We start from the raw sequence: 23220 nt of genomic DNA, 5'->3' as shown, positions 1-23220 counted from the left end.
ACCAAGGAATCTTCTCGTCCTCAATCTGCGATCGATGAGAAAGCTCCGTCAGAGAAGTCCGTTGATCTTAAAGCTGAGTCCAAGGAAACCTCCCGTCCACAGTCTGCGATTGACGAGAAAGCTCCATCGGAGAAGTCAGTTGATCTGAAGATTGAGGCTAAAGAAGAATCGAGGCCAGCTTCTGCCGCAAGCGAGAAGGACACATCCCGACCACAGTCAGCGATCGATGCCAAGACTCCTTCAGAAAAATCTATCGATTTGAAGGCTGAGTCGAAGGAAGGTTCACGGCCAGCATCCGCTGCCGATGACAAGGAATCTTCCCGTCCTCAGTCTGCGATCGATGAGAAAGCTCCGTCAGAGAAGTCAGTTGATTTAAAGGTTGAGCCCAAAGAAGAATCGAGGCCAGCTTCCGCCGCCAGCGAGAAAGACGCATCGCGGCCACAGTCAGCGATCGATGCCAAGTCTCCATCAGAAAAGTCTGTCGATTTGAAGGCTGAGACTAAAGAAGAATCGAGGCCAGCTTCTGTCGCGAGCGAGAAGGACGCATCCCGGCCACAATCAGCGATCGACGAGAAAGCGCCGTCTGAGAAGTCAGTTGACCTTAAAGCTGAGTCGAAGGAAACCTCCCGTCCGGAGTCGGCGATCGACGAGAAAGCATCCCCCGAAAAAGATGCCTCAAGACCACTGTCAGCAGCAAGCGGCAAAGATACAGAGCTTCCCGCAACGGACAGAGACGCAGGCATCGATGCCAAGCCAGAATCTAGGCCGACTTCAGCAGCAAGCGGTGTGGCCGATAAGGCCGCATCGGAAAAGTCAGTCGACCTACAAGCCGGTTCGAAGGAAGCCTCTAGACCGGCATCCGCTGCCAGTGCAGTTTCAGAAAAGCCGGAAGTTCCGAAGGCTGACATGAAAGAGCCATCGGAAAAGTCGACCGAAAAGGATAGCTCACGGCCAGCTTCGGCCGCCAGTGGTAAGGAATCTTTGCCACAAGAGCACGCTGTGGATGGCAAAGACACATCTAGCCCAGCTTCTGCTGCCGCGAGTGAGAAGGACGCATCACGACCGTTGTCTGCTTTAAGCGATAAAGCGCTTTCCGAGAAATCGATCGAAGATACGAAGGCCGAACTCTCGAGGTCACCGTCCGCGGTAAGTGAGAAGGCCCCTTCGGAAAAGTCTGATCAAAAGGAGGGCACGCGACCAACATCGGCGATGAGTGAGAAGGATGCGGTCAGTCCTGCCAGCTCCGAGAAGGGCCACACGGACCTGAAGGTTGAACCAAAAGAAGAGTCTCGTCCAACATCAGCAGCCAGTGCCAAGGATACTTCTCCATCGGAAAAGGTATCTGCAGAAAAAGAGGAGTCCAGACCAACATCAGCGGCCAGTGTTAAGGAATCTTCTGGGCCAGAATCAGCGGCCGACGGCAAGGCTGCTTCGGAGGCGTCCGGTGATCTTAAAGGTGACTCGAAGGACGACTCTAGGCCGGTTTCGGCTGCAAGTGGTAAGGACATTGCAACACTTGACGACAAAGACGGCAAAGATACATCACGTCCAACGTCCGCCGTGGACGATAAGGCACCGTCGGAGAAGTCTGACCAGGCTGGCCAACCAGGAGAACAGAAGGAAGGCTCGAGGTCAACATCGCGTGCCAGCGAGAAGGACGAATCGCGACCAGCGTCGGCTCCAGGGGACAAAGCGCCTTCCGAAAAATCGCTTGATCTTAAGGCGGAACAGAAGCCGGACTCTAGGCCAGCATCTGCCGCGAGCGGAAAGGATGCGGCTTCACGCCCCGCTTCCGCCATCGACGATAAGGTCCCGACCACGGCAGAACAGAAAGAGGAAGACTCTTCCAGACCCCGATCGGCCGCTAGCGAGAAAGAACAATCCCGTCCCGAGTCTGCCACCGGAGACAAGCCAGCTCAACAGGAGTCCAAAGCGGCAACGAGTGCTGAGCCATCACGCCCCGTGTCGGCAGCTAGTGAAACGGGAATGGAATCAGCTCAAGTGAAACCCGACAAAGCCGACGATAAGACATCAGAACCACCGGCGGTTGTGTCTCGTCCTGAATCTGCAACCAGTGATAAGGCGCACACAGAAAAGGCATCCGAAACGTTGGCGGCCCCGCAAGATGCGTCACGTCCGTTATCGGCCGCAAGCGACAAATCACTGGACGATAAGGCGAAGCCAGAATCCGTGGCCGGTTCCGATAAAGGCTCACGTCCATTGTCGGCCGCCAGCGAAAAAGCGGCAGACTCCAAGGAAACTTCACCAAAAACCGAGCAGAAGGAGCCATCGCGACCGGAATCAGCTGCCGGTGAGAAGCCTGACCAATCCCGTCCGGAGTCCGTGGCAAGTCACCGGTCCGATGAGAAACACTCGCCTGAGGTAGCTGATCCGTCGTCTAAATCGAAGGAACCATCACGCCCAGAGTCAGCGGTCAGTGAGAAGGGATCGGTACAAAGCGACACAAAGGTCGAATCGCAGGCTGCTTCGAAGGAACCGTCCCGGCCAGAGTCGGCAGCAAGTGACAAGCCGTCGGGCGAAGCCAAAGAGTCTCCCAAGGGAACCGATGAGTCAAAGGCACCGTTGACAGACTCTAGGCCCGTTTTGGCCGCCAGTGTCGAAGGTACCGTGGCGGTGGCTAGTGGCAAAGAGTCCAAGGAACCGTCACGGCCGGCTTCCGCTATCGATGGAAAGGAGGCATCTTCACATCCAGCTTCGGCGCCGGGTAGCCATGACCCTTCCCGTCCAGCTTCGGCCATCGACGAGAATGCAAAGAGTGAATCCTCACGTCCGGTGTCGGCTTCGAGTGGAAAGTTCCCGGAAGATGCCACGCCAGTAGGAACGGAAAAGACCTCAGGTTCCCGTTCTCCATCGGCCGCTAGCCATACCGGCGATAAGGTTGAAGTGGATCGTCCCGCGTCCGGTGCGAGTGAGAAAGACAAATCACCAACCTCACGACCCGAGTCGGCCGCGAGTCACTCGTCAGAGAAGGTGACTTCCAAGGCCGTCACTTCTACGGAGCTGGGAAGTGCTTCGAAGGAACCGTCGCGGCCAGCCTCGGTTGCGTCGGACAAATCGGTGGCCAGTGAGAGCCACAAGGAGCAGGAAATGTCGGTGTCGTCGTTTTTGAAGTTCGAAGAGTCCCTGTCACGCCGCGAGTCATCGTCGACCACGAAGGAGGATCGACCCGCGTCGGCCATGAGCGACGGCGAGGAAGACGGCCACGCCGAGCACGCTGCGGAAAAGATCTGCATGAAGGAGTCCCGCTCCAAGTCGCTGTCGGCCGTGCTGTCCAACACGGTTCAGCGCGCGGGTTTCGACGGTGGCGCACTGGGAGTGCTGGAGGAGTCGGCCGTAACGTCGCGCGATGACTTGGACATGCTGCGGAGCCCGCGGGACAGTGTGACCAAGATTGAACCCTTCAAGGCACCGGAGGCACCGATGGTTCTGACGAAAACCTTCAAGCCACTGTTCGAAGCGAGCCAGTTCCCGGCCGGAGACGGTAAGGACCAACCGGCCAGCATGTTCCCCAGCTCCGGGCTGGACAGTGCCGGTAGTCCCGATCATGGACCATCGATAGTGCCCGGTATGGATCAGATGCTGAAGGAAACGGTCAGCTCGATGAAGGAGATTGAAAAGATGACCTCAACCGTCATCTCGTCGACCGTGGCCAAGAAGGAGGAGTCGTCCTCGGAGAGCACCAAAACGGTCGCCTCCGGACTAGCGTTCCCCGTGTCCGGGGCCGCAGATGCGAGTGGTAAGTCATCTCCGTATCTGGGCGAAAAGTCCCAAGAATCGAGCGCCAAATCCGTGAGTCCGCAGCCCGACAAGGACTCGCTGGAAGAGAGTTCCGCGTCGTTCAACACGTTCATCGAGAAGGACAGCCTGTCGGAGAGCGCCACCAAGCAGCAGCAGCAGGTGTCGATCCGCACGAGTTCCGAGACAGGCTCGGGCCAGAAAGGGGACGAGTTTTTGCTGTTCGCCGGCAGCAAGACACCGCCGACGGCGCCCATCAGTCCGAACGTCGGAGCGAAGGATGGCGGCATCGCCGGTGCCGCAGAGAGCTCCGCGACGACGGCGACCGTGGTGACGACGGTCACTGGTTCCGTCGGGGGTTGCGTCGCTCCGCCGTCGGAGGCCGGCGGAAAGGCGAAAGACGATGTTTCTGGTATCTCAACACCTAAAGAGTCTGTGCCATCTGGCAAGTCGAGCCCGGGGCTGATGTCCGTGCACACGGGTAGTACAGACAGTGCGTCCAAATCGCTCAACTTGGGCCACAGTTCAGGTGTTGAGACATCAGAATCATCCCCGAAGCCCACGTCGCCCTTCCCGAAGGTAGTGGACGCTCTGAAGGTGGACGAAACGCGCACCACCTCCGGCATGAGCACCCCGGACATGACGCGCTCCTCGACGCCCGACATGGGCGACTCGCAGATCGAACGCATAGCGCCGAGTGCCGCGGCCGCCGGCGAGAAGAGTGACTCCCTGACCACGGTCACCACAACGACCACCACGAAGACGACGACCTACGTCATCAAGGACGGCGAGAAGGTCGAGGTAGACTCCAGTGTCCACAGTGACACGGTCAGCGAAACCAAGCAAACGGAGCCATCGGCCAAAGGTCCGTCCGTCGCGGCACCGGGACAGCTGACTCTCGCCAGCACGGAAGAGCGCAGCCTGACGGAGGACTACGACGAGAAGGACGTGCTGTCGCCCCGTTCGGATATCTCGTCCGGTCAGGCATCGCGGATTGTGGCCGGTTGGCACGACGAGGACGTCCCCGGGTCGCCGATGAGCGTCACGTCGCAGGCACCGCTTTCGCCGAGCACCAAGTACACGTACGACTACGATTTGCAGCACTCGAGCTCGGGCGTGAGCAAGAAGTCGGAGTTCGAGATCGACGACAGCCAGGACGATGTTCCGCCCCAGTACGGCAGTGAGGAGGTCAAGTCGGCCGTCTCGCTGCAAACTTCCGGTACCTACAAGCCCGACCCGATGAGCACTTCCTTTTACGGCCAGCTGCCCGACGTAACGAGCGCCGCGGCCACGGCCACCACTCGCTCGATCCCCATTCCGATTGCGGCCGGTAAAGGGAAGACGTACGTGGAGTACGCTTCCAGCGGGGACAGCGGCGAGCAACCTGGACGCAAGTACCTGGACGAGGCCGATCTGGACTTTGAGAAAACGTTCCGCAAGACGGACGATCTCATGACCACGTCGATGCACTTCGCGAGCGAGAAGGAATTCATGGCGGCCACCACCAAGGCCGCTCCGGCTCCGGCACCGGCAGAAAAGATGGAGATGGACTTTACATCCACGGGATTGCCGTCGTCCGTCACGACCACGGTGACAGCTCAGCAGAGTGTCACCGTGACCCCGCAACCGCAACCGCAACCGCAACCCCAGCCAGCCCCAGCGCAAACACAATCGCCAGCAATGACGCAATCACAACCGCTAACGCAATCAGTGCAACCGCCCCCGGCCACCACCACGCAGCCGCCGTCGGATGTGAAGGGCGTCCTGGACTCGTGGGGCAAGCCACTCGGTCTGCCGTCACCCGCCCCGTTGGCGGGCGAGGGGGACAACAAGACGACGCCGAAGAAGGAGCGCCGCATGCTGATGAGCAAAACCCGGCTCAACAACGAGAAGAACCTGCGCCGACGGGCCGAGTCGCCGAGCAAGGCCAAGAAGCACAGCCCCGTGTACGTCGATCTGTCGTACGTGCCGCACCACGGCAACTCGTACTACGCCAACGTCGAGTTCTTCAAGCGGGTGCGGGCCCGGTACTACGTCTTCTCCGGCACGGAACCGAGCCGGGAAGTGTACAACGCCCTGCTGGAGGCCAAACAAACCTGGGAAGATAAAGAACTAGGTAAGTGCAGGCAGCAGGTCGGCCGTTCGGCCGAACCGTTCGCTAATCGTCCTTTCCCGCAGAGGTAACTATCATCCCCACGTACGACACGGACGTGCTCGGGTACTGGGTGTCGGAGAACGAGGAGCTGCTGGCCAAGTACCACATCGATCTGTCCCCTTCGGCCGCACGGTGTACAATCAACCTGCAGGACCACGAAACGTCCTGCTCGGCGTACCGGCTCGAGTTCTAGGCGGCGGGGTTGATGGTGGCATTCGGTAGCTGTGACTCACAGTCACAGTCTGCTGCCGAACCCGGCCCGGCGGCGACGGCGAACCCCGGGATCGAGCCGGATCATCACGGATCCTTGCTAATCAGCTCACCGCCCGGTGGGCGATGAGCGACTTTCATTCCCAAATTCGTTCCTTAAAAGCATAGCGTTCCGCTTCCTTCGTCCCAGGGACGGGGAGGACCCCTCAGAAAGACCCCCGCGGGGGGCCTCTTTGTTAGACAAAGGGGGCCCCCCGGGCAAACGATCGGAGTGCTCGGTATCTCACTAGTCCTTAAAGTTTCCGGATCCGTTACGCAATGGGTTAGGTTATGTACTTAGCAACGCTGGGTTTCGCTTGGTTCCGCACTTTGTAACGCCACGAAGAGAGACGAAGAGTGGAATTAAGAAGTATCGCCCTCTTCCAGATATATCAGTTCTAGACCACGGAGAGATAGAGTGATGAGCGGTGCCACAGCGGCCCCGACACACCAACTGATGAGCTTACTTTGTAGAGCCCCTTTTACTAGAGCCGCGCAATCACAGGTTGCTAGATGAACGCTGCGTTCCGTCAAACAGCTTGATTTAACTTTCATCTCCCATAGCAACCGACACGCTCATTAGCGCTCAGCTGTGTCCGTGCGTGTTAGTCACTTGACGGGTCCCCCTACGGAACGCCCGGTGTGGTTGCTAGGCAACCAAGCGGAGAGCAATGGTGTAGTTAGTTGTGATCTCTGATGCCCCCCCCCCCCAGGGACAAGACCTCATCGTTTGGGGCAATATTTTCCAGGCAAACCCCGAGAGAGAGGGAGAGAGAGAGAGAGAGAGCGATGGGGAAACGACGACAGAACGGAGCCCGAAAAAGACGCACAACTTCCGTCTACAGTCTACACACAAAAACACACTACGCGAATGATAGTAGCGCAAGGCCGCAGCAACCTTGAAGTCGCCCCCCCTCCCTCAGATGCCACAAACCCGCATCGAACACGAACGTACAATTCACGATACCGTCACGAGCAATCGTCATTTGCGCCAATTATTAACAACAACAACCAAAAACAAACTAGAACTCGAAAACGGGTGTGCAACATCAGGGACCGCGGTTCGTCCACCGGGGGGGAGAAAGGGTGACCATACCCGCTGTAACCCGCTTTGCCAACCCCCTTTTTGGAGACACTGTTAAAAGTCAGCTTTTGTACACCGACGCTTACGAAACCACCCCAACGGGCATATTACGGAACACTACTGATTTAAATTACGCGGTACCGCGGTCAGAAACGTCCACAGTCCAGTAACCAGGGACGCGTAGTCCAAAGGCATCCGACCGTAGGTCTAGCGAGGAAGCAGCAGCAGCAGGAATCACCGGGGGTCCTGATCTCGATCGGTTCCATCGCTCTCTCTCTCTCTCGATCTCTCGGACACGATATCAAAGCCACACGTACAGCACACAACGACTCTTACTATCGATGAGCTTTGATAGACGAAGGTAATAGGTCTATTTACACGAATGCACATCTCCTAATGCGTAATGTGTGGCGCACAAAGCAGACGGTACGGTCAGGAGGTCGATCACCGATCGCAGGGTGAGTGAGATGGGATATTTATATTTTTTACATCTCATCCCTCATCCCTCAGCGGAGCGAGCGCCAAAGTGGGTCCCGTCCCGAGAGGGAGCTCCACCCCCGAGAGAGGGAGGATGCCAGCCCAATCCAATCCAGGGAAAAAAGGGGCCGGTCAGTGAGCAAACAGAGTGCAAACCAACAACAAATGAACAAACAGAAAACAAATATTTAAAAGAAAAAACAAGCAACATCAATCGCAAAGCGAAGCGAAACAATGACGAGACGATGATGACGGCGGGAGAACATGCTTGAACAAATGAGTTAATGATGATGATTACACCTTTACCTACATTAAGCGAAGCGAAGAACTCTATTTATCTAAAAACCTATAGCAAGAAAGTGGAAGCCACGAATTCAGCAACACGAACCATGTTACTAAACACTACACATTCAAATGTTGGTAGAAAATCAAATAAACGGCGAAGGCAAAGCGGAACTACGAACGAAGAAACCACTTTCGGCGCTGTAGCTAAGAATTATTAAACGGAACGAATACAAGAAAGATCTGGCGCAAAGTTCAAATGTCGCGGAACCGGCGTGGCAAGCGAGGATCGCAAAGCGAATCGAATCGAAGAAGGCGAAGAGGGCGGCAGGAAGACAAGTTATAGAATTGAAATTAAAAACAAAACAGTATAATATAGTACGATGTTTAGTTCCGATTGCTGTGTGTATTAGCGGAAGCAACTAACAGTGGGTGCGGTGCGTGGGGGCAGCGCCAATATACAACACGCCACCACCCACAACGACCACCCCCCAGAAAATTGCGAGATGAATCATCATGACACACACTTCATCCACACAATCAAACGGGAATCGCCGCTAGAAGGAGGAGGAACTATATGGAGAGGAGCGATGGACACAACACAACCCGGCAACATTCGGCATTTTATATAGAAATTTTACGCTTTTATATTAGGCAAACCCCTCCCCCCTCAGCGGCATTCGTCGTTCGATCGTTCGTTCAGTCCCCAGTTCCCTATCGCACACACACACAGCCACACAGGCGGATTAGAAGGGCGCCCCAGGATATTGCACCTTAGGATAGGTTTTAGGAGAAGACATAGAAAGAATTGGCGCGAATCGGAGGATCGGGCACCCAGAGAACTGGGGGAGTATGTGGAGGAGTCTGCTGCTTGCGTGATAAGAGCCAAACGGGTTTGGTGTGGCCCCCCACAGCTAGGTTAGAGCCACGTAGACGCGCTCGCTGTTTTTTGGTTTGTTTGGCTTCGAGTGGCTTGAATTGGCTGTTACTTTCCTCCTCCGACAACGAACGGAACGGAACACAGGCAGGGAACGGGTTGTTCGGTGTGGCGTGGCGCGGCGCAGCGCAGCGTGTTTGGGGGCACATCGCAGGGTTTGGTGCTAAGTACCGGGTACATGCCTTTTCTAGGTGATTCTAGGCGAACGAAGCAGGGACTAACGATGAAGCGGTAGAAGTGGCGAGAAGCGGGCTGTGCGACAACAGGACAGGAAGCGAACAGGCCAAACACACAAGAGACACGAGAGGGACGAGGGTTTTATGATAAAGCGCGGTGTGCCACTCTAGCCGAGCTGGGTGGCACGCGCCGAGCAGGCCTACGGGGGCAAGGAGCGAGGGAGGACATTAGCGTTATCATCGTCATTATTGCAGCTTACTAGTGTGTGGGCCCCCCCAGTGCTTGGCCTCCGCCACTGTGCGTGATATAGAGAGACAGAGAGTGTGATTGATTTAAGGCTCCCCGCTTTTCGTTCGTACACCACCACACACCAACTCATCAATGTGAAGCTTTCTTTTTATAAAAGAGTGATATATACGTTTAAATTGCTACGACACGACGACCGACCGTGGAACACAGTTACATGCGCAGCAAACTCTAGCAAACGGGGCAAGCATGGAAAGGGTTCATCCAGATGACGATGGCGAACAGAGGAAAGACATTCTACACAAATACACACCATTCTGATACTATAATATAATAAATTATCATTAATGCCCGAGGGCCAACCCGCCAGAGGGATCGATAGCAAAGAGAAAAGAAAACCTATACTTTTAGCTTCATCTAGTCAGTTGTTTCATCGGTTTTGATCGCTCGACGGGCGGATCTACGAAACGGGCGCGCCCGCGCGCCAAGGCATGGCCTCCAAGAGCAAGCTTACGAGAGGGGTATTTTCGTTACTGCACGCGCAGTGATCGCACTAAAGGGCACACCATCGGGACAGACACTCGATGGGGTCGCGGGGGTCAGTTTTTCGTGCACTGTGACGCAAAACTGACCTGACCCGACACCGACCGGGGGCAGAGAACGAGTACACGACGAGCAGCAGCAACCGCAAGGCAGATGATGAAATTCCATATTAAGAAATCAATTTAATGATAACAAACAACAAAAGAACAACACAAAGAAACAAAACCTATTAACCTATTATTATGATGTATGGTGAAATCAATAAAAAGTGAATAAAAATCAATAAAATCTTTCAAAATGTCTCCCCGATGCCGCGCCGTTCCTAGTGTCAAGTTCCTATTCCGGTGACATTATCACACACAAAAGGGACGCAGCGCTTCGTCGGCTTTGTCTAATGACGTGTGTTTTATTATGAACAATCGCAAAATATGATTTGTTACATTAAGGGGAGAGTGTAGTTGAATGCGATCAACACGATCCTCGATCATCACACGCCACTCGCGCTGTGGTCGATCGCCGCCACCGGTCCGTGAAGGTGACGATTGGAAAGCAAACGCGGCACACGCGGGTCTTACGCCCTGAGTGCCGTGAACTGGTGGAACACGTCCAGTATGTGCGGGTCGAGATCGGACGTGAACAGCAGGCTTTCCAGGGTGCTGCTGTACTTTTGCACTTGTTCGTGGTGCTGCGCGGGGTGGAAAGTTGGCGTTAGAGAAGGGCGAAAACACCGACCTGCGGCGGCACTCACCATCATAAACACTTGCTGTAGCCGGCCGATGGTCCAACGGTACCAATCGGTGTCATAGTCCCGCCCGTCCGTGTCGCACTTGACCAGGTGCTCGGACAGGATCATGATGAAGCGCTGGAAGATGATCAAGAACAGACGCTTCTGGTCGACGTACGCGGCCTCCAGCTTCTCCTCCATCCGCTCGACCTGCTCCTCGGTCGGCTTCTCGGCCGTCCCGTCCGCATTCTTGTGGCGCTTCTGCTGGTTGGGGCCAGCAGCCTCGTCCTCCGATTCGCTCGACGACGATTCCGCCGTACGGGCCAGCTTATCCTTCGCTTCGTTCATCTCCCGACCTGAAACGCGAAACGCACAGCCCATGACACGGACATCCGGCGACCAACCCACCACCATCTTCTTACTTACTCAACTTGGTGACGTGTTGGTTCATCTTTTTGATGGTCAGATGCAGGATCTCCCACAAGTACATTTTCGTAAACTCGCCCGTCATCTCCTTGGAGAAGACCCACGTGGCGACGACGGAACACTCGACGATCTGCACCTTCAGCAGCTTGTCGACGATCACGACCATCATCTGCTGGTGGTCGACCCACAGCTCGAACATGTTGTGCAGGATGCACATCTGAGCCTCCTCCGTATCGGCCAGCGTCTGTGGGGAAAGTTTCGGTTAGAAGAATTACAATGGCCCATGACAGGCGGCAGCGTACCTTGAAGACGGTAAGAAACTTCGAGATGGCTGCAAAGGTGTGCGAGAAACTCTTCGAGCCCAGATTCAGCAGCGTCTGCAGGAACACATCGATCTTGAGCGGATTGAAGGTCGATTCCGTCATGTCGGTGTCGGACAGTTCGCGCGGGTTCGGCAGATCGTTCAGCTCGTTCAACACATCTTCCGCGTTGCACTTCTGACGAATGGCCACCACCAGTTTGTGGGCCGTGGCCGTTCCAGGCAAGGATGCTACAATGGGGGAAGATGGTTAGTAATTCTCTTGCAACCGCATTTTCTAGCCCCAAAAGACCGCTCTGTTGTCAACGTTCTCGTCGAAGGTTGCTTGGATGCCCCAAGATGCCCGCACCCAAATCATAGCCACGCCCCCCGCTCTCACTGGCAGCTGTCAGAGCATCTCATTGAACTCCCCGTTAACCGATTTCGAATATTTTTGCACCGAAAAAAAAGAAAATCGAAAGTCGTATTAAATTTCTTTCGCCTCTGCCGATCGATTGGCGAGAAAAAAAAAGCGATAGCCACCTCCCGATAGGACTTTGTACGCATCCCGCCCCAACTCCCTGCCATCAATCACCAGCTGCAGACGAAGCGGGCCATCCGTCCGGCGGACGCAGAAGAGAGCTACATTTTGCGCAAATTCCGACGAGTGGTTTAACATCACTTTTACTACACGGCGCCCGCTGGAGCGCCCTAATGTAAATGGCGCCCTACACCACCACCACCTGGTGCACCGAAATTGGCCGCGCGCATAATCGCCGCGAGCGCATCGAGGCGCACCGAGCGCGAAGGAGGATCGATGCACGCGATGCGCATTTTCTTTTCCGATGCACCCTGGCCACCGCTAATCAACGAGTACAAACGCAGCCAGGTGCAGCGCGCCGGACCCTTCTTCTTCTCCTGACACTGCGGCGCCGGGCCTGGTGATAAAAGATGCGAATCGTTGCCATAACTCTCGATTAAACGGCTCAAGAGCGACGAGCGAAGGCCACTTTCATCGCAAGAAGTTGGAGTTGAAGAAAAGCCCTCGGACGCCTTGGACGTGAAAATGGCGGGCAGCATCGACACGATGATGACCACCACGAGAGCTCTAGACCCATGTTGTGCGGTCGCTGCTACTGTTCGTCCGTGTCTTGTAGAGGCGCACGATCGCGGCCCGCGGCTCACGCTGCTGTCGTTACAAATGATCGGGCTTTTCACTCACGTGCCCATGTGTGGAAGGAAAATTGTTTTTGGGAAATTAATTTCATTAGCACCACACGATGCATTTTTCGCTCGAAAGTGATGACCACCCGACGACGACCCTAAGTAGATGATTCACCCCCCGAGGGACGACACTTCATTTCACAGCCCATAAACTGAGGCCCCCGACTCGGACGGGTTTGGTCAGGGAAGATTTGGTAGCGAAAGGCGGAACGCCAGCAGAATTCGCGTGTGGTTTTGCATAATTATGCACCGGACAGTTCCTGGACCGCAACATACTGTAGGTTCCTGGTGCTTGGGGGACCGTATTAAAATAATTTCGTAACTACGTTGGGCCCTCCGCCAACAGAGTGTCACTTCCGACTCTTCCACGCAACACAAACTAAGGAACAACGGCCCCAATTTGTGCAATCGATTTGGACACCTTGCATGTCGTACAACCATTTTGATCAGGCCAACTGCGTGGGGGCCGCAATGCTCTGCCCGGGAACTGGCGACAGATAAACCATATTTTCACGGTTTTATGCGCTTCCATCACAACGCAAACCGTCGTAAACCCGTTTCTGTGAGGCCTTTGTTTTCGGGGGGCGCCAATCGTCGAACGGTGCATTGTTTGAAATGGCAAATTTGTATTCAAATCGTCCGCCTTGATCTGTCACTTGGCCGCGGGCGGACGAAGAGGAAAATAGTCGACGGCACGCCAGGGGAGCATTGAATGGTGAGATCCGCTCCGGTTACTTCCGGTGGCAGGAAAGACCCGCGGAAAGAGACGTGCTGAAACATGAAGCGTATTATTCTTGGGGGGGTTGGTTGGTGTAATTGAGCAAAAAACATTTAACACGTTCGCTCAGCGTCGTTTTTAGGCTCTCCTTGGAAACAGATACACGCGTGTGTGACACTCGCGGTCATTGTCTTCGATCGAATCGAGATTTTCTCTCCCGACGTTGGCCAATCGTTCCGAGACCGACAAACCGCTTTTAAAGTCGGCTCCATACAGAGGGGACCCTCCCGCTAAGTGGTGACAGAATAGGAATAAAGAAAGGTTTTAACCAAATTACACACCTTCCAGCAGCCCCGGGGTAAAGGAGATTGGGGCAATGCAACATAATTAAATTGTTTCACCGACAGCCGCGCGGGGTTTATGATGTAATGACCCTTCAAACGCGGCGGGGCCATCCGAAGAAGCGCCGCCGTCGTTATGCTGCGCCGGGCGCCGGCGTGAAGCTCTCGACGCGTCGCGTATTTAAATGACCAACACTTTTTTTTTGTTTCACTTACCACTCTCAGAATTAGATTATGCAAAAACCGCATCTCCTCTAACGGTGACCACTTTGGACCCAAGTGACCCAATCACCCGGGCAAGGTTACGCACACACGGCCGGAAGTTTTGCTGGCGCGTCGTTAAGAGGCCCGTTTGCGACACCCAAACGCGGTCCGTTAATGTCGTCGCGCTGGCAACATTAATTGCGGTGCGCGATGCCATGCAAATTCAAACGCATCTTCTATTGCAAAAAAAATCCCCGAAGCGAAGCGTGCGCCCTCCAGCGATCATCATCAGTTGGTGGGGAAGGGAAAAACCGAAAACCCGCCTGCCGTGAACGATGGAAAATGGAAATTACTACGCGCGCCGCCCCACGCAGAGAAAACTCCGCGCCGAGGTGGAGGGGCCAGCCAAGCGCCGACGGCGAACGATCGAAGCGAAGGCGGTGGCTTAGCGCACGGGAGAGGGAGCCCACCACCGGGACCGGAGGCCGGAGTTGGCCAGTTTTAATGTGATTTTGAAAATATCACTACTTTCAGTTGGTGAAAAACGCTCGCCCGAAACGGTTCACATTGTTAGCGAGAGGTCCAGCGACGAGGACGGATCGATCGATGTTGATCGATTAGCTATCGATCATCCGGTTTTGTGTGTGCGGTACTCCGATGATACGAGCATAATGTGATTTGTGAAGATCGGGGTGAATTTACATTTGAAACAAAAGGAACCGCGTGGGGATCGAGCTCGCCTATCCGGCGCCGATCTTCCAGTGTGAACGAGTGTCTTCCCCGATTATGCTGGCCGATTGCAACACCAGCGCCTTAGAGTGTACAGTGTGTGATCGCTAGAAAAAAAAACTGTTGATTTTATCATCGACGACGACGACGACGACGGCCAGGTCCAGGTGTGAGTCAATGTTCTGCGCCCTGACGGCTCTCGTTCTGCAGCTGTACCAGAGGAACCATCGGCGAACGATCCATCACTGTCCGCGGTCAATCACGTACCGCCATGGACTGCACCGGGCGTACAATGAACATTTGTTTAATTCTTTTCGTGGTAAGCCCTCGCCAACAGCAACACAAGACGATGGTGACGAAAGTGCCGGTCCTTCGGTTCATACACATTTTGCTTTCGACACGACGCACCGTCTGTGAAATCCGACGACAATGACCACGTACTTTGCATACGCCCCGCAAGGGCCACAGAGCATAAGAATCCGCGGGCGCCGTGGGCTGCTGTCGCAAGAAGGAAGCTTCTGCCCAACTTTTACACTAAAAGAACGAATACCATTCGAAGTAACTCGATTCCGATGAAGGCATGATAGAACCTTGACATCGAAGCAAGCGCCGCCGGTGATTACGATCTATTCTACCAAATACCGATCGTTTCGAGCGAAGAGGCATCCGATTTTCGCCCTTCACCAAACAAACAATGCGCGCGTAGTTGTTGTTCGCACAAATTAGTCGGACGGGGTAGTAGCCAGCACCTTGACACTCTGGCTGCTCACAGAACTGGACACCACACCGTCACCGGCCGAGGCAGTGTAATCGTAAATTATTCATCAACTTTAATGCTCCAATGATGCGTCCGCCCCATCCGTTGGAGTGTTTTTTCTCGTTAATTACGAACCGCTGACTCGGTGGGTAGCCTGAGAACCGGGTCCACCAGCTTAGAACCATTGTCCCAGATGGGGCCACCGATCGAAAGCCCAGTCGCCGCGACGGCGGTCACTTCACGGTCATCAGTTTTCGTGGTGTTTCTTGAAAAGAAAAACAAAATGAAACAGAGATGGAAGAAAGTTTACCTCGCGCAGGGTTACACGAACCGGATGGTGGTGGTGCTGGACTTGTAACGGGCCTTTGGGCAACCTTTAATGGTTCGACATTAGATTGCGTGCTGGAACTGAACAGAACTTTGTGACTTTCGCACCAATGGTTACTACTCCGGTGCGTTGCTATGGTAACAAGGATGCAACTTGTTAACGGTTATTAACGGTTGTTACCGGTTTAAAAAATATTGACATTGACGCTGTTGCTCATCGGTTAAACTTTACAAAATGGAGAATCCTCTTTTTAATGCCCTTTTAACCATCTGTTGACGGTCGGAATTCAAAACATGCCTGACACCGATCAATGGCTTCTGTCATTTAAAATACTCACTTGCCGTTGAAATCATTCATTCAATGTATGCCCCAATCACGGAGACAACGTCTACCTCCTAAAACGACCATCCTTGTCCATATCGACCACAGATATCGATCACCGGCGGCCAGGGCCAGTTCTACAGCAACCGTGACATCATTCTGACGCCCAACCAGCTGAAGACGTACCCGGGCAAGGTGCTGTACTACCGGCCGCGCGACCACCCGGCCCCGGCGCCAACGGAAGAGAAGGCGAACGCGGGCGGCGCAGTGCCCTGGGAGGAAGTGTTAAAGGAAACCGTTTTCCTCGCCCTGAATGATAACAAGACGAGGTGAGTGAGAGGAAAGCAAAAGTGCGCGCCGAAAGCAAGAGTGGTGCTTTCGCCCCCCGCGCGCTTCGGTGACCAACCGGCCGTGCAGCCGCGTTCCGGTTGGCCGCCCCGCGCACTCGCAAACAGTAAGTTAAGTGACCGTGAAACGAGCGTCACCGGTGGTGACGCTGTTGGCCACACGGTTCCCGCTTTGTTTACGCAATGAGTAGGAAATGATTAATGGAATCGCTCGATCGAAGCAGAGCTCGGAAGCATTAACCTTCCCCTGCCGTGTGTCCTTTTCTTTCCGCAGCCATCAGCAACAACAACAATCTTCTGGCAGCACCCTTCTGGACAATGCACCGCTCTTGGCGGCAGTGAAACGGCAGCAGAAGGCGATCTACAACGCACCGTACGTCGGGGCCGTCGATCTGAGTGTGCCGCGCTTCGGCGACATCGTCGAGTTGGCCCACGGCCGGCTGGAGCGCGACGCCGACGACGAGGATTCGTACGTCTTCATCCAACAGCAGCGACCGGAGGACGGAGCGAGCGGTGAGGAGGGAGCCGCCCCGGCCAAGCCACGCAACCTGACTGCCCTGTGGAAGGTCGAACGCATCCGGCACCGTGACGAGCTGCGAGGCCATCGCTATGAGCTCAAGTTCACGATCGTGCCCGCGCTCCGCAGCTCGAACGTATCGCACGCAGAGGACCTTCCAGAGGAGCTCGTCCAGCAGCCGCCCAACAACCGCACCTTCATCGTCCGCGATGAGGACTATCCGCGGTACTTTGGAGCGAGCTCCCCGAACGCCATCCTGCCGGTGATGATGCTGCGCAAGAACGATCAGCCGCTGTACGAGCGGATGTTCTTCGATCCGTCGCCGGCCACGCGCTACTACCGCCCGGCACAGCAGACGATCACTCTCGGGCAGTACCTGGTCCAGTCGCTGCTGTCCGGTGGCGATCCGCCCAAGTACCACCACCACCAGCACCACCTGATGCCGAGCGGCAAGTTCGCGTTCCCCGCGACGACACTCTACGCCGGAACCAGTAGCGGGAGGATCAAGTTCCCGGACTCGTTCACCACCGCCAGCCATAATGTGCCCAAGTTTTACCATCACATTCACTTCCCGCGGCCATCGATCGCACCGCTGGCACCGACGGCCGTCCCCGGAGCCTTCCTGCTGCAGCACGCCAAGGACACGCACGCACCGGCCTCGAGCAACATCCAGCAGGACTACACCAAGTTGGCCCCGGCAGTGCAGGAACCGAGTCAAGAGGCGCCTAGGCCAAACCAGGTCGTGCAGAAGCCCCAGCCCCAGCAGCAGCAGCAGCAGCAGCAGCCAGTGCAGCAACAGAGACCGAAGCAATTCGGGACCCAGTTCCCGTCGCAACCGCAGGCTCCTTTGGCCCCGCAGCACCAGCACGTTATCTACCGGCCGCAGCAGCAGCAGCAAGTGCAGGTACAGCAGCAGTCACCGCAGCAACCCATCTTCATCCATCCGCAATCCGTGTCGGGGCCGGGGCCGTACCTGCAGTCGCTGCACCCGGGGGCCATGGCGGGGCCCTTCTCGGCGCCGCAGCAGTCGCACATCATCCAGTCGATCCCGTTCTACAGCCCGCAGGGCCCGATGGTGCTGAACCACATCCCGGTCATGTCGAACCACCACCTGGCCATCCAGATGGCCCCGCCGGCCCCGATCGCCATCCCCGTGCACGTGCAGCTGCTGCCTCCGGCCGCGCAGATCTACGCGTCCCCCGCGCCGCCACCGCAGCAGGATGGCCTGCAGGCCATCCCGGTGCGTATCATGCAACCCTTCCCGAACCCACCACCACCACCACCATCCTTCCACCTCTACTCATCGTCGCCCGTCAATCCCTTCCTGCCGCCGTCGCTCCATCCGCAGCAGCGCCATCCGATCGTCACCGTCACCCCCAAAACCACCACCCACCATCCGGCGGCCAATCAGACCTCCTCCTCCCTTCCGCCATCATCATCGCCGCCATCCACCACTGGTCACCACCACGGCCATCCTTCTCATGCGCACCTCATCCACAGTCCATCGCATAAGGCCACGGGGCATCCGTTTAGCGCACTCCCCACCGTCTTTAAGTTCACCAGTTCTAATGCCATTCACCCACAGAAGGTGCCGCCCGTCGTGACGGGCCCGACGCCGCCGCACCACCGCCACACGCCGCTCGTGCAGCTCAGTGGCCCCTCGATCGGTCCCACGACCCAGCAGCGTGGTCACCCGCACCGCTTCTCGACGCCCACCGCCCCGACGGCACTCGGCATCCGATCGTCGACCGCGCCCGTCACCTTCCCACCGTCGCCCACGGCGGCCACCCGCCCCGGGGGCCGCAGCACCGTGGCCGTCGTCGGGCAGGTGAGCGGCCCGACGGCCGCCAGCTCGGTCCACCACCGCTTCACCGCGTCCTCGCCCTCGTCCGCAGCCCTGCCAACGGTCCCGGCTTCGCCCGCTGGTCTACGGGAACCATTCAGTGCCCCGGCGTTCCAACCGGCCGGCAGCGAGTCCAAGCAGGCGCCTCGCAAGCTTGAACCGCCGCCGGCGTCGCCCTCGGACACGGTCGGAGCTCCGTCCAATGCCGTTTCGCCCAAATATGAATCATTTGGAGTCGAGAACGCCGTTACGCCCACCGCCACCGCCACCGCCACCGCCACCGCCTCTCTGCCTCGATCGTCCCCGTCCACCCCCACTTCCGGGTCGTCCTTCGGAACATCGCTTCGCCCGGGTTCGGCCACCTCCTTTAGCAACTTTATCGACGCTTCCGGTGCCGTCAGCGTGACGGCGAAACTGATCGCCTCCGAATCGCCGGCTCCCCGCGCCCGTCCGCCCGGCGGCTCCTCCACGACCCCGCTGGCCATCGCCCAGACCACCCAGCCGACGTACGTGCCGCCGAAGCCGAAGACAACCTACATCCAGCAGCTTGGCCCCACGATCGGGGGCAAGTATCCGCCCGCCTTCAAGAGCATGCCGTCCGTCACGATCCTGCCCCCGCAGATCGAGACCCCGATCTCGTCCACCCTCAAGACCTACCAGTACCTGACCCACCACCACCACGACACGTACGACTTCATTCCGTCGCGCGTCGTCGAACTGGCGCACGTCAAGAAGTTGGCCGGCCAGAAGCACTCCTCCGGCAAGCGGAACAAGCAACAAAAGGCCGCCGCCGCCGCTGCCGCTGCCGCCGCCGCCAACAATGGAGGATCGGTGGCTTCCCCGGCCGGCCACCATCATAAGCATTCGCCGGCCGCCCAGCACCACCACGTGACGGTCACGAGCAACAAGCCGTTGCGGTTCTACCCAGGCGACGGTCCGGAACATGCGACCCACCGCCCCGAGGCTCAGCTGAGCGTGCAGTTGCCACCGCCGGAGAAGGAATTCACGACGACGTACTACGGAACGCCGAAACACAACCAGAAAGTGCAACGGCCCAAGAACTTCGTGACCCCGCTCCATCCGTATCAGGGACCGGCGTCCACCACTCCGATGCCCGCGGTCACGGCGTCCACGGCCAGCAGTGTGGCACCGCCTGCCGCTTCGACGACCCCGGAACCGACGACGGCACGCAACACGTCCACCTCCACGTTCCGCTCGGCCACCGCGTCCAGCACGGCGCACTACTACACCAAGAATCGGCACGAAAAGTCCGACGATCTGACGACCATGGCCATCACGACGATGCGGCCACGGATGGTGCTGAAGACGCTCTACCGCCAGTTCCCGGCCTCGTTCCTGCCGTCCACTTCGACCGTGTCGGGCTCGTCCTCCGTGTCGACCGAGAAGCCGGTCCAGAAGTGGCTCCCGAAGCGACCGCGCACCAAGTCGACCAGCGGTGAGTACTCCACGTCCACGCTGCCTTCATCATCGTCCTCCTCGTCGGCCAGTGACACGGTTGTGGCATCGTCGGACCACTCGCCCGATGTGGTCACCAAGCTGCCGCTGATAGTGCCCTCGGTTACCGTGGCGCAACAGATGTCGGCCCGGGTGAGAGCCTCCCGAGGACGCAGCCGGTTCACGTACCGCCGCATTCCCTCCGGCAATCCGCCTCCCATTCCGACCGGCCAGCAACAGCAGGCGACCCGGATGGGCCGCATGCGTACCGTTTCGGCGTGGGCCACCACCACGACCACACCGAAACCGATCAGCCCCGTCGTCGACGGCAGCAGCAATCGGATCGATGAGCGATCTTCGTACGAGCAGCAGGAGCGCAAGGCCGAACAGACCGTCATGGCCGCCGCGCCGACCGATAAGATCAAGCGCGACGCCGAAGCGGCCGTGGCCGAGCAGCTGGTGGCCAAACAGGTCGACAATCGGCAGGACGCGCTGGAGGTCCCGGAGAAGGAGTACGTCATGGTGAAGGCCAGCGTCCAGCCGGTCCACATCACGAACGCACCGAACGTGCTGTTCTTCGAGGCCAGCGATGCCACCACGCCGGCGGAGGTGGCCCGTTCGCTCGGATCGACGATCGAGGATCTGACGATGTCGATCATCAACCACGCGAAAGCGATCGTCAACCAAACGGGACCGGAAACGCTGGCCACACCGGAGGAAAGTGTGCCGACCACCACCACCACCACCGGAAAGCCGATCGAAAGTAACGAAATCAGTCACCGGGAGGAAACGACCGTGCAGGATGCGCAAGACACGAGCCGGCCACCGGCCGCTCCGATCGACGAAACGGTGGTGGTGGCGAGTGTGACGGCGGAAGGTGTGACCGCCGCCAACGAAACGACGATCGCCACGACGATCGCCTCGACGACTCTCGACGACGTGGAACTGGACGACGCGGACGACGAACGCCGCACGACAGCCATCGCGTATCTTTCGTAAAAGATCCGATTCCTGACGTTCCGTGTGGAGAGGGACGCCTAAATTATTCTTAATTTAATGTTATTTATCGAAACAACCCCGTGACTCCCCCCCCGATCGAGAGAGAAAGAGACAGTGACAGTGACGGAGGAGAGAGAGAGAGAATAAAGCGAAGCCAAAAAACTAGCAACGAACCTCAAATACGATACGAACCACCCGAAGCCGGGCGCGCGTACCGGGTGGTGGCAATAATTTTGTTATTTTGTTTTTGTCAAAATAAAGATAATTTGTAGTTTGTAATTGACTCACCGGCGCCCTCCATCGTGTACTTGTACTGCGGGGCCGGCGGCTTCGGGATGAGCTTGGCGTAGGCCGCCGGCATCATTTCCTTGAAGCGATCGTAGTAGGAAAAACTAAAAGAAAGCAGGCGCTCGCATTAAAAGCTACGATCGGCGATCGCGGTAGAACGGGGCACCGTACCGTAGACACTTCAGGAGGACCTCCTGGATGAACTTGGGCCGCGGGTGCTCGTTCTCGAGCAACAGACAGCTGTCCCAGTCGTCCCACGACCAGCGGAACTGAAAGTTGCTCAGGTGGTACGAGAACCAGTTGACGAACCGATCGAAGCACGACGTGTTCATCGAGTCAATGCGCATGAACAAGATTTCGGTGGCCTGCGCCAGCACCTGCGGCATCTTCGAGGGCTGCTGTTTGCACAGCTCGATCAGAATGGACCCGTAGCAGATCTCGAGGAAGCGCGGGGTCGGCATGTGGAACAGCTCGGCAAAGATCACCTCCACGATGCAGTACTCGAGCGGGATCTTGTCCTTGTACGACAGGTACAGCAGCTGGATGGCACAGTCCTTGCGCTCCCACCGATGGTTTTCGATGATCGAGTGCAGGTGTTCCTCGATCAGGAATCGCTCGATCGAGTGGGCTCCGGGCAGGATGGGGCCCGCCGGGCAGTCGGTGTAGTCGAACATACGGTATACGACCCACGGCATCGGGTACTCGAACGAGTCCTGGTGGGGCGGGGGATGGATCACCGGAATGTTGTGCTGCAGCGCTTCGCACAGCACCGAGTCGAACGAGAGGTACGGGCGCGGTATGTGCTTTTCGGTCCAGTTGTCCTGGCGCAGCTTCCGGATCTGGGCCCACAGGCAGTCGAGGTACTCTTCCTGCGGATGCGGCGCATCCACCGACCAGACGCGCAACGCGTTGTGGTGCTTCTTGGTGCGCTTGTTCAGAAACACCTCGATCCGCACGAGCAGATTCTCCAGTGACGACTCTTTCTTCTCGTACAACTCGCGGCCCACCCAGGGCAGGGTGGACAGCACGGCAAACACGTACCAATCGCGGCGCACCTGCGGGACGCTGTCCTCGTTCGCCGCATCCACCATGCTGTCCAGCAGCTGGAGCAGCGAGTTGGTCGAAATGACGTGACAGTTGACGAGATCGGCCAGAAAGCGGAGCGCGTACCGGGCCGCGTCCCACTGGCACTGCTTCAGGCTGTCCTTGAACGTTTTCACCATGTACTCGACGAACTCGCCGCCAAAGTTGTAGTTCTTGGCGTTCATCAGCCCCACCATGGTGGAGTAGATCGTACACTTTTCCGGCATCTTGATCGGGCACTCGGACAGGATGCGCAGGATCTTGCTCCGGAAGTTGCCCAGGTCGGACTCCAGCACCGACACCAGCCCCTCCAGGTTCGACTCGAGCGACGACGTACTGTTTTCACCGACCCGCAGAATCAGGGTCTCGAGCCGTTCCTCCATTTCCTGGTTCTCCGACACCCGCCGGCGCTTCCTGTTCCGTTCTGCAAGCCGAAGTCGCTCCGATCAGACGAATCCGATTGCGTTGGCAAACGTTTTTAAGGTTGGGGTGCACTTACCTCCGTAAAAGTCGCCATCGTCCTCATACGCACGCCTTCGATTCATCTTTTCCGTCTTCGGTTGATTCATCTGTTTCTCTGTGTCCTGCGCTTGCAATTGCGTGTGAAGCCGCACTAAAAGGGGCACAAATTCACAAATTTCGAGAAATTGACTTCACTTGCGTGACGCTTTTTCCGTGACTGACATTTGTGGCGGCGCTGATGACAGATGAT

General features: G+C 57.0%; 2 protein-coding genes across 2 annotated transcripts in view; one reads left to right on the top strand and one right to left on the bottom strand.

The window, feature by feature from the left end:
• LOC131211609 (microtubule-associated protein futsch) overlaps positions 1–6104 on the top strand; it is a 44715-nt gene extending 38611 nt beyond the window's left edge. The window contains exons 8-10 of the mRNA XM_058205162.1: positions 7–1586; positions 1632–5872; positions 5935–6104. Of these exons, the coding sequence (XP_058061145.1) occupies positions 7–1586; positions 1632–5872; positions 5935–6104 (5991 nt within the window). The remainder of the gene's footprint in view (positions 1–6; positions 1587–1631; positions 5873–5934) is intronic.
• A 4257-nt stretch (positions 6105–10361) lies between these two features.
• On the bottom strand, positions 10362–23146 carry LOC131209001 (nuclear cap-binding protein subunit 1). Its single transcript, XM_058201962.1, has 7 exons — positions 23008–23146; positions 21597–22932; positions 21426–21529; positions 11359–11606; positions 11057–11300; positions 10655–10986; positions 10362–10591 (listed from the first exon to the last, which is right to left on the bottom strand). Exons 1-7 carry the CDS (start codon positions 23075–23077, stop codon positions 10478–10480), a joined length of 2448 nt encoding a protein of 815 aa, XP_058057945.1. The 5' UTR covers positions 23078–23146; the 3' UTR covers positions 10362–10477.
• Positions 23147–23220: the final 74 nt, after the last annotated feature.

Source organism: Anopheles bellator, chromosome 2 (genome assembly GCF_943735745.2).
Source record: "Anopheles bellator chromosome 2, idAnoBellAS_SP24_06.2, whole genome shotgun sequence".
Lineage (NCBI taxonomy): Eukaryota > Metazoa > Arthropoda > Insecta > Diptera > Culicidae > Anopheles > Anopheles bellator.
Note: the sequence above shows the minus strand (reverse complement) of the source record. Positions and strands in the feature narration are given on the sequence as shown.

Bases quoted from the DNA above. Each gene is read 5' to 3' on its own strand.
- LOC131209001 (XM_058201962.1), bottom strand. From the start codon at position 23,077: ATGAATCAACCGAAGACGGAAAAGATGAATCGAAGGCGTGCGTATGAG. The intron at 21,530-21,596 runs GTACGGTGCCCC...GCTTTCTTTTAG, and splicing joins GTCCTCCTGAAGTGTCTACG to TTTTTCCTACTACGATCGCT. The intron at 11,607-21,425 runs GTGAGTCAATTA...CCCCCATTGTAG, and splicing joins GTACACGATGGAGGGCGCCG to CATCCTTGCCTGGAACGGCC.